The 12,415-nt window shown below is 33.8% G+C and overlaps 1 protein-coding gene across 2 annotated transcripts in view; it reads right to left on the bottom strand.

Moving 5' to 3' along the window:
- Positions 1 to 12,415, bottom strand: part of brf1a (BRF1 RNA polymerase III transcription initiation factor subunit a) — a 65,636-nt gene that overhangs the window by 10,073 nt on the left and 43,148 nt on the right. For both annotated transcript variants that reach the window (XM_067386546.1, XM_067386545.1), the window contains exons 14-16: positions 11,166 to 11,247; positions 10,996 to 11,051; positions 10,646 to 10,911 (exon numbers count right to left, since the gene is read on the bottom strand). In XM_067386546.1, coding sequence (XP_067242647.1) covers positions 10,646 to 10,911; positions 10,996 to 11,051; positions 11,166 to 11,247 — 404 coding nt within the window. The remainder of the gene's footprint in view (positions 1 to 10,645; positions 10,912 to 10,995; positions 11,052 to 11,165; positions 11,248 to 12,415) is intronic.

The following is a 12,415-nucleotide window of genomic DNA, read 5'->3' as shown; positions in this document are numbered from 1 at the left end:
GATAGATAGATAGATAGATAGATAGATAGATGAGAAGTGATAGATGGATAGATAGATAGATAGATAGATAGATAGATAGATAGATAGATAGATAGATAGATGAGAAGTGATAGATGGATAGATAGATAGATAGATAGATAGATAGATAGATAGATAGATAGATAGATAGATAGATAGATAGATAGATGAGAAGTGATAGATGGATAGATAGATAGATAGATAGATAGATGAGAAGTGATAGATGGATAGATAGATAGATAGATAGATAGATAGATAGATAGATAGATAGATAGATAGATAGATAGATAGATAGATAGATAGATAGATAGATAGATAGATGAGAAGTGATAGATGGATAGATAGAAAGATAGATGAGAAGTGACAGATGGATAGATAGAAAGATAGATGAGAAGTGATAGATAGATAGATAGATAGATAGATGAGAAGTGATAGATAGATGAGAAGTGATAGATAGATAGATAGATCGATAGATAGATAGATAGATAGATGAGAAGTGATAGATAGATAGAAAGATAGATAGAGAAGTGATAGATGGATAGATAGATAGATCGATAGATGGATAGATAGAAAGATAGATGAGAAGTGATAGATGGATAGATAGATAGATAGATGAGAAGTGATAGATAGATAGATAGATAGATAGATAGATGAGAAGTGATAGATAGATAGATAGATAGATAGATAGATAGATAGATAGATAGATAGATAGATAGATAGATAGATAGATAGATAGATAGATAGATGAGAAGTGATAGATGGATAGATAGATAGATAGATAGATAGATAGATAGATAGATAGATAGATGAGAAGTGATAGATGGATAGATAGATAGATAGATAGATAGATGAGAAGTGATAGATGGATAGATAGATAGATAGATAGATAGATAGATAGATAGATAGATAGATGAGAAGTGATAGATGGATAGATAGATAGATAGATAGATAGATAGATAGATAGATAGATAGATAGATAGATAGATAGATAGATAGATGAGAAGTGATAGATGGATAGATAGATAGATGGATAGATGAGAAGTGATAGATGGATAGATGGATATAGATAGATAGATAGATAGATAGATAGATAGATAGATAGATAGATAGATAGATAGATAGATAGATGAGAAGTGATAGATGGATAGATAGATAGATGGATAGATAGATAGATAGATAGATAGATAGATAGATAGATAGATAGATAGATAGATAGATAGATAGATAGATGAGAAGTGATAGATAGATAGATAGATAGATAGATAGATAGATAGATAGATAGATAGATAGATAGATAGATAGATAGATAGATAGATAGATAGATAGATAGATATATGTGTAGTTATATATGGATAGATAGATAGATGTGAAGTGATAGATTGATAGATAGATAGATAGATAGATAGATTTCTAGTGATAGATAGATAGATAGATAGATAGATAGATAGATAGATAGATAGATAGATAGATAGATAGATAGATAGATAGATAGATGAGAAGTGATAGATGGATAGATAGATAGATAGATAGATAGATGAGAAGTGATAGATGGATAGATAGATAGATAGATGGATAGATAGATAGATAGATAGATAGATGAGAAGTGATAGATAGATAGATGGATAGATAGATAGATAGATAGATAGATAGATAGATAGATAGATAGATAGATAGATAGATAGATAGATGAGAAGTGATAGATGGATAGATAGATAGATAGATAGATAGATAGATAGATAGATAGATAGATAGATAGATAGATAGATGAGAAGTGATAGATGGATAGATAGATAGATAGATAGATAGATAGATAGATAGATGAGAAGTGATAGATGGATAGATAGATAGATGGATAGATGAGAAGTGATAGATGGATAGATAGATAGATAGATAGATAGATAGATGAGAAGTGATAGATGGATAGATAGATAGATGGATAGATGAGAAGTGATAGATGGATAGATAGATAGATAGATAGATAGATAGATAGATAGATAGATAGATAGATAGATAGATAGATAGATAGATAGATGAGAAGTGATAGATGGATAGATAGATAGATAGATAGATAGATAGATAGATAGATAGATAGATAGATGAGAAGTGATAGATGGATAGATAGATAGATAGATAGATAGATAGATAGATAGATAGATAGATAGATAGATAGATAGATAGATAGATGAGAAGTGATAGATGGATAGATAGATAGATGGATAGATGAGAAGTGATAGATGGATAGATAGATAGATAGATAGATAGATAGATAGATAGATAGATAGATAGATAGATAGATAGATGAGAAGTGATAGATGGATAGATAGATAGATGGATAGATGAGAAGTGATAGATGGATAGATAGATAGATAGATAGATGGATAGATAGATAGATAGATAGATAGATAGATAGATAGATGAGAAGTGATAGATGGATAGATAGATAGATAGATAGATAGATGAGAAGTGATAGATGGATAGATAGATAGATAGATAGATAGATAGATAGATAGATAGATGAGAAGTGATAGATGGATAGATAGATAGATAGATAGATAGATGAGAAGTGATAGATGGATAGATAGATAGATAGATAGATAGATAGATAGATGAGAAGTGATAGATGGATAGATAGATAGATAGATAGATAGATAGATGAGAAGTGATAGATGGATAGATAGATAGATAGATAGATAGATAGATAGATAGATAGATAGATAGATAGATATATAGATAGATAGATAGATAGATGAGAAGTGATAGATGGATAGATGAGAAGTGATAGATGGATAGATAGATAGATAGATAGATAGATAGATAGATAGATAGATAGATAGATAGATAGATAGATAGATAGATAGATAGATGAGAAGTGATAGATGGATAGATAGATAGATGGATAGATAGATAGATAGATAGATAGATAGATGAGAAGTGATAGATGGATAGATAGATAGATAGATAGATAGATAGATAGATAGATAGATAGATAGATAGATAGATAGATAGATAGATAGATGAGAAGTGATAGATGGATAGATAGATAGATAGATAGATGAGAAGTGATAGATGGATAGATAGATAGATAGATAGATAGATAGATAGATAGATAGATAGATAGATAGATAGATAGATAGATAGATAGATAGATAGATAGATGAGAAGTGATAGATAGATGAGAAGTGATAGATGGATAGATAGATAGATAGATAGATAGATGAGAAGTGATAGATGGATAGATAGATAGATAGATAGATGAGAAGTGATAGATGGATAGATAGATAGATGGATAGATGAGAAGTGATAGATGGATAGATAGATAGATGGATAGATGAGAAGTGATAGATGGATAGATAGATAGATAGATAGATAGATAGATAGATAGATAGATAGATAGATAGATAGATAGATAGATAGATAGATAGATAGATAGATAGATAGATGAGAAGTGATAGATGGATAGATAGATAGATGGATAGATGAGAAGTGATAGATGGATAGATAGATAGATAGATAGATAGATAGATAGATAGATAGATAGATAGATAGATAGATGAGAAGTGATAGATGGATAGATAGATAGATGGATAGATAGATAGATAGATAGATAGATAGATGAGAAGTGATAGATGGATAGATAGATAGATAGATAGATAGATAGATAGATAGATAGATAGATAGATAGATAGATAGATAGATAGATAGATAGATAGATGAGAAGTGATAGATGGATAGATAGATAGATAGATAGATAGATGAGAAGTGATAGATGGATAGATAGATAGATAGATAGATAGATAGATAGATAGATAGATAGATAGATAGATAGATAGATAGATAGATAGATAGATAGATGAGAAGTGATAGATAGATGAGAAGTGATAGATGGATAGATAGATAGATAGATAGATAGATGAGAAGTGATAGATGGATAGATAGATAGATAGATAGATGAGAAGTGATAGATGGATAGATAGATAGATGGATAGATGAGAAGTGATAGATGGATAGATAGATAGATGGATAGATGAGAAGTGATAGATGGATAGATAGATAGATAGATAGATAGATAGATAGATAGATAGATAGATAGATAGATAGATAGATAGATAGATAGATAGATAGATAGATGAGAAGTGATAGATGGATAGATAGATAGATGGATAGATGAGAAGTGATAGATGGATAGATAGATAGATGGATAGATGAGAAGTGATAGATGGATAGATAGATAGATAGATAGATAGATAGATAGATAGATAGATAGATAGATAGATAGATAGATAGATAGATAGATAGATAGATAGATAGATAGATAGATGAGAAGTGATAGATGGATAGATAGATAGATAGATAGATAGATAGATAGATAGATAGATAGATAGATAGATAGATAGATAGATAGATAGATAGATGAGAAGTGATAGATTGATAGATAGATAGATAGATAGATAGATAGATAGATAGATAGATAGATAGATAGATAGATAGATAGATAGATAGATGAGAAGTGATAGATGGATAGATAGATAGATGGATAGATGAGAAGTGATAGATGGATAGATAGATAGATAGATAGATAGATAGATAGATAGATAGATAGATAGATAGATAGATAGATGAGAAGTGATAGATGGATAGATAGATAGATGGATAGATGAGAAGTGATAGATGGATAGATAGATAGATAGATAGATAGATAGATGATAAGTGATAGATGGATAGATAGATAGATGGATAGATGAGAAGTGATAGATGGATAGATAGATAGATAGATAGATAGATAGATAGATAGATAGATGAGAAGTGATAGATGGATAGATAGATAGATAGATAGATAGATAGATAGATAGATAGATAGATAGATAGATAGATAGATAGATAGATAGATAGATAGATAGATGAGAAGTGATAGATGGATAGATAGATAGATAGATAGATAGATAGATAGATAGATAGATAGATAGATAGATAGATAGATGAGAAGTGATAGATGGATAGATAGATAGATGGATAGATGAGAAGTGATAGATGGATAGATAGATAGATAGATAGATAGATAGATAGATAGATAGATAGATAGATAGATGAGAAGTGATAGATGGATAGATAGATAGATAGATAGATAGATAGATAGATGAGAAGTGATAGATGGATAGATAGATAGATAGATAGATGAGAAGTGATAGATAGATAGATAGATAGATAGATAGATAGATAGATAGATAGATAGATAGATAGATAGATAGATAGATAGATAGATAGATGAGAAGTGATAGATGGATAGATAGATAGATGGATAGATAGATAGATGAGAAGTGATAGATGGATAGATAGATAGATAGATAGATAGATAGATAGATAGATAGATAGATAGAGAAGTGATAGATGGATAGATAGATAGATAGATAGATAGATAGATAGATAGATAGATGATAGATAGATAGATAGATAGATGAGAAGTGATAGATAGATAGATAGATAGATAGATAGATAGATAGATAGATAGATAGATAGATAGATAGATAGATGAGAAGTGATAGATGGATAGATAGAAAGATAGATGAGAAGTGATAGATAGATAGATAGATAGATAGATAGATAGATAGATAGATAGATAGATGAATAGATAGATAGATAGATAGATAGATAGATAGATAGATAGATAGATAGATAGAGAAGTGATAGATGGATAGATAGATAGATAGATAGAAAGATAGATGAGAAGTGATAGATAGATAGATAGATAGATAGATAGATAGATAGATAGATAGATAGATAGATAGATAGATAGATAGATAGATAGATAGATAGATAGATAGATAGATAAAGATTTGTTCCTTCAAATTCTCAGCAAGTAAGACATGTATGGTTGAGTCCTTCACGACCCAGCATTCAAGTGTCCTATTGATGCTACAGTGCATTCTGGGATGGGGAACGGTGTGGTACTTGGCATGAAAACAAGCAGTCAGAGCCAAAACACAGTGACAACATTCTATTCCTGAGAAACCGTCTGTTCCACACACACACACACACACAGAGATTCACATTTACGTCAAGGGCTGATAAATTGTTCATGCCACCGAGTGGGTCAATTATTCAAACACACAGCACAACAATAATGATCAGGGGTGGGAATCAGGGACCTGGTGATGCAGTATATTGATATCTGGGTCACAGTACAATAATATTGTAATTCTTTATGTGACAGTTATTCAAAACTGTGATATATTGTGATGTGAATCATAATCTTTACAAGGCGTAAAGGTTTTTATTTGAACAGAAATGATTGAATTGTGATACTATATACATATATTTTATATTATTATTTTTTTTTTTTTTCCTCTCACCAATAGCATTAGTACTTATGCATGTATGACCTTATTACAGAGTCTTTGGTTTTTGGTTGTGATGACTTGACTGCTTTCTCAGAGATCGCTTTAACATTTTAAACTGTTCAGCATTTACTCTGACCTCCTGCATCCCCTCTTCGTTTCATACGCTGCACTCAGCGTATGACTAAATGGCTGAAGTCAACAGGGGCCTTTATTTTATTGAGCTGAAAGAGTATGACACCAGGCTGACACTATTACAGCTCAGCGCTTGAAGGCATGAGCAAACATTGCCCAAGAAGTCGGTCTCTTCATCTCAGAAGCATGCTTTGGTCCCAGACAGAGATAAGGCTCTCTCTTTTCCTCGAGGATGACAAAAACTTCCTCTCGTTTTTGGGTCAATTCAGCCTTGAGAAAAACTCAACTTTCTTTGATCTCGCAGACAGCTCACCTCTCTGTCTCTCTCCCTCTCTAGAGATGCAGTTTTCTGCAAGTAAGCTGATTAAGAAAGAAACTCTGAGCCGACAGCAGAAGGAACCTCAGAGGAAGTGAGAGTAAGAAAGAAAAAACTGGGTCTATAACAGCTGTCTGAAATAGCGAGAGGGGGAGACTGTTTAATTACCAGATGTGTGATGGTGTGAGATGGCGATTTCTGGCACTCCAGGTGTGAATGTCTAACATGAGATGGTCTCATGTATGGATACATAGGAAATGTTCGAAGAACAAAGGACCAGAAAAATGAGTGCAATCCATCTCAGATTCTCCCTACCTCCAACTTTAATGAAAACCTTTAGAATTTGTCTCTCACAACACACACACTTTCTATAATCTCCATGGCGCTATATAAATGCTAAGCTGCGGGTATCTGAGAGGACAAGAAAATGACCAGAAAAGGAGGGAGGAGAACCAGGGAGAGGGGGTTAAAACAGCAGGGGGCAATTATACAAGCTATTTCTGGACGAGAGAGTGAGAGAATTTGAGAGACTTATTAAATTTAACGTTCAGTAGAAAGGAGGGATGAACAGACCAACAGATGGGTAGCTGTTCAGGTAATTGCGGGATGTTGGGAATATGCTGTAAAAATATAGCAGAGAAGCAGAAAAGGGAAGTTGCGTGTCTGTGTATAACAGTACACAATACCTCAGTATGCAACAGAGGGTGGGACTGAACGGAATACAATGGCTTTACTGTCAGCGGAACATCTCTCTCTCTCTCTCACACACACACACACACACACACACACACACACTGAACTGCACTAATTTGTTTTGTGTGATAAATACAGGTTCAGCTGAAATAGGACTAGAATCCTGGGTGATATATTAAAGGGTTATTTATTTTTATTTTATTTTTTTTACACCCATTAATTACTCACCCTCATGTCGTTCCACATCCGTAAGACCTTCGTTCATCTTCGGAACACAAATTAAGATATTTTTTTATGAAATCCAAGAGGAATCTGACGACTCATCCATAGACAGCATTATAATCAACACTTTCAAGGTCCAGAAAGGTACTAAAGACATTGTTAAAACAGTCAATGTGACTGCAGTGGTTCAACCTTAATGTTATGAAGCAACGAGAATAAAAACAAAAAACAAAACAAAAATAACGACTTTATTCAACAATCTGTTCTCTTCCCTGTAATTATCCTTATGCAGGTGACGCAGTAAACCCAGCGAAGGCTTCCGTGTTTACGTCCGAATGCTGGCTCAGTATTGGCCAAAGCTGATCATGTGAGCAGCACGACGCATGCGTGTGATGCTGACGCAGGAGTCAGCCAATAATGAGTCGGTGTTCTGACGTAGAACCTGGAAGCGCTGGACAAAAACAACATATGAAAATGACACAGAAGAGAAGATATTGTTGAATAAAGTCGTTACTTTGGGGGTTTTTTGCGCACAAAAAGTATTTGTGACGCCTCATAAAATTAAGGTTGAACCACTGTAGTCACGTGGACTATTTTAACAATGTCTTTAGTACCTTTATGGACCTTGAAAGCATTTATGATATTGCTGTCTATGAACAAGTCATTTCATCAAAAATATCTTAATTTGTGTTCCGAAGAAACAAAGGTCTTACAGGTGTGGAACGACATGAGGGTGATTGATTGAAGAAGAAAAAAAACAAAAAAAAAAGAATCACATTCAAGCCATTAAATGAGATCAAATAAATATAAAAGGTAGATAGAAACTGAATATTGTGCATGTATGCAGAACTTTTCAAAACAAAAAAGAAAAAAATAACAAAACACTTAAACAACTAAAATGTTATGCTTATATAAAATGTTTTTTTTTTTTTTTTTTCAGAAAAATATTAATCTTTCATATATTAAATATTGTTCAATGCAAAAAACTTTTTAGTTTTAAGCTATATTGCCAAACCCTAGAATGAGTCTGCAAGTAACTGAATAAAAAAAAAGGGAAGGTCATCTTTGAGCTGTAAAAGGCGAGTCACTAAATAATACAGACACTCTCATTCAGGTAGAATCCATTCAGTAAACAGACTGCAGGCTGTTATGAGTGAGAAGAGGGAAAAACTGGAAGAGAGACAGTGGCATAGTAACGGTGTAATGGCTTTTAAAAGGATGTTCAAATTGCTCACCTTTCCATTCAGAAAAAAACAAACATAAAAGCTACTTTCAGAATGAATGATTCAAAAGATCTATCCTGTTCACTTTAAGAATTCACTCAACGAGAAAAACACCACACACAGATGAAACTGGCCACTCAAAGAGAGAGAGAGAGAGAGATAGAAAAGAGTTGCTCATTGTTCCATGATATTGGCCTTAACTGTGTCAAGACAAACTGTTAGAGCAAATTTTGTGTGCAGGGCCACCAAGAGCCTCTCCTCAAAGAGGGAATATCCATGACTAATGACAACCTAGAAGCTAAAGACTAACAACATGAATGAAAATGAGTACACAGTAGTATAAGGAGGGTACTAGGGAGTGGGCCGCAGTGGGGCCTCACTTTAAATACGTGCTCTAAACTTTAATGTGTTCCATACCAGCATTTAGAGACTAAATATAGAGCAGGCTATTCTGACTGACCGTATGCATGGGACTTTCTCTCTCACACACACACCCACCCACGGTTAATTTAGCCCAGACTTGGCTATTCTTAACAGACCTGCCCTGTACTCAAGGGCACAAAAGGGTAAAGGACATAAAAAAAATAAATAAATAAATAAAAAAAAGAGAGAGAAACAAACATAAGGACCTTTTTCACACTTGCAGTTCGACCCACAAAGCTCTAAAGATTTTCCATCTGAGTGTGACCCCAATTAGCCTTTTCTCACAGACTACATAAAAAAAAAAATCAAACATATGTGAATTTAAAGTTTTGATGATGATTTGAGCACATCTAAATGATTATGCTGCTATAAAAAGTGCTGTGAAAAAGGTAACAGCATAATAGGCTAATTTTATTAGACTGCTGTTACTAAGCTAACGTAAAATATGAATTTTCTTTTAACAAAAATTGAATATAATTTTAATGATTTATGAAAAGAAGGCAGACTCTCTGTAGCAGATGCACATTGTTTGATCATGGTGAAATTTTGTTCATGTGAAAAGAAAGATATAAAGATGGAGTAAAAAAATATAGCAGGTTTTATGATACAGTTACAGTAATGTACCCTGCCATTGTGTATCCGTAGGACTATAGTTAGCATAGGAGAGAAAAAAAGCTTGAGGTGGTTACAGGAAAGAGTAAAAAAAAAAAGGGTGTGGGCAGACGAACAAAAATCAGGGTGTATATATAGAAGTGGATCTGTTTTAAGACTGTCCACATCAACACTCCAAGACAGGATTACTAAATGAGAGAAACATTTCCAACATTTTCTGTTTTAAAAAAAATAAACTTTTTCTAAAACACAATTTTCCAAGTAGTCTGCCTGTCACAAAATGTTGCATAACGCGACACAATCACAGCCAATCAGATTGCAATTGATGTTTAATTTACAGCTATCCATTTTTTGACCAATAAGATTTCTCTGTGGGCGGGGCAACCTTGGTCCACACGAAAAAGATATAGAAACCAAATCAACAAGATGTCCAGTCACTCATTGCGGCTGCAGCTGGTAAGGATAAAACCTTTTTTAAAAAGAAGAGATTTTTTCGCATCATGCTTGGATAGGATATGGTGCTAGACTGTGATGGACAGATGGTGAGTTTAGAGGATTTTCTAGAACAAAATGTGTGATTTAAGGTGTGTGGGCAAAAGCAAATCCAATAAAAAAAGAGAAAAACAGAAATAAATCGAGACATAAGAAACCTTTCTCCTGCAACTCCATACCTCTTGCCAAAACTGCTGATAGTTTTGCCAATACTGGGTGAAGTCAGTAGGGGTTTCCGTTGGCGGGCCGCGGGGGTGCTTTTGGCTCCAGCGGAACCTTCTTCAGGATGGCGAGTGGGACTTTTTAGGCTGGATTTGTTCAAGTCTTTCAGGACATCATAGTTTATTTTAGTGGAGATGCGTTTCTGCTCCAACATCTTTTCAATGGCTTCATCTGCAGTGCTGGCATTGATGGGCTCATGCCTCCGTGCTGACTTTTTTCTAGGCTGTGAGATGACGCACAAAAATTCGGTTTTTGTTCATTTGTGACCCTCACAGCTACAACTATTATTTATGAATTGCCTTCTTACCTTCCGCTCTTTATATGTACCCTCCTCCTTTTCCTTTGCTATTCTTTCTTCCTTTTCTGAAAACAAAAAAACAAAACAAACATAGTTCTAACAAAAGTGTTCTTGGTTTAAATTAATCTGTCCATTAATCTGAGTAAAATTAACAAACTGGACAGTTCAAAGTTCTCCACCTTTCTGTTCTTTGAGGTAGTCTGCATTTTGAAGCATCCACAGTTCAGTCTTCACCTTAACTTCCTTCTCATTCAGGATGTACTAATAGAAAACAAAATGTATAAAAAAAAAAACAACAATATATAATCCCTCAGGTCATGGTGAATGAGCTAAAAAGACAGCAAATCATGACATATCTCATCCCAATTTAAAGGTGCCATTGAAAGTTTTTTTAAAAGATGTAATATAAGTCTATGGTGTCCCCTGAATGCATCTGTGAAGTTTCAGCTCAAAATACCCCGTAGATTTTTTTTAAAAATAATTTTGGGGCATAATTAGAAATGAGCCGATTCTGAGCTGCGGCCCCTTTAATTGCTCACACTCTCCGCCCCCTCCCGAGCTCTCGACTCTATCATTGCATAAACAAAGTTCACACAGCTAATATAACCCTCAAAATGGATATTTACAAAGTGTTCGTCATGCAGCATGTCTAATCGCGTAAGTACAGTGTTTATTTGGATGTTTACATTTGATTCTGAATGAGTTTGATTGTGTTCCGTGGCTAACGGCTAATGCTACACTGTTGGAGAGATTTATAAAGAATGAAGTTGTGTTTATGAATTATACAGACTGCCAGTGTTTAAAAGTGGAAATAACGACGGCTCTTGTCTCTGTGAATACAGTAAGAAACGATGGTAACATTAACCACATTTAACAGTACATTAGCAACATGCTAACGAAACATTTAGAAAGACAATTCACAAATATCACTAATAACTGACATGATCCATTATATCATGATATTTTTAATCGCTCCATCTGCCATTTTTCACTATTGTTCTTGCTTGCTTACCTAGTCTGATGATTTGGGTGTGCAGAGATCCAGACGTTAATACTGGCTGCCCTTGTGTAATGCCTTTCATAATGTTGGGAACATGAGCTGGCATATGCAAATACTGGGGGCGTACAGCCCGACTGTTACGTAACTGTAACATTATGTTGAGATTCGCCTGTTCTTCGGAGGTCTTTTAAACAAATGAGATTTATATAAGAAGGAGGATGGAGTTTGAGACTAACTGTATGTCTTTTCCATGTACTGAACTCTTGTTATTCAACTATGCCGAGGTAAATTCAATTTTCAATTCGATAGCACCTTTAATGCAATTCCATTGTTCATTTTTGGAGGTAAAATACCATCTCAGATTTCAGCTTTATAGAACCACAATGATGCTCTCAACAGACGAGACTTCAAACATGAGCATATCCTACT

This window comes from Chanodichthys erythropterus, chromosome 5 (assembly GCF_024489055.1).
Source record: "Chanodichthys erythropterus isolate Z2021 chromosome 5, ASM2448905v1, whole genome shotgun sequence".
Taxonomy (NCBI): domain Eukaryota; kingdom Metazoa; phylum Chordata; class Actinopteri; order Cypriniformes; family Xenocyprididae; genus Chanodichthys; species Chanodichthys erythropterus.
This window is presented reverse-complemented; position numbering and strand designations above follow the sequence as displayed.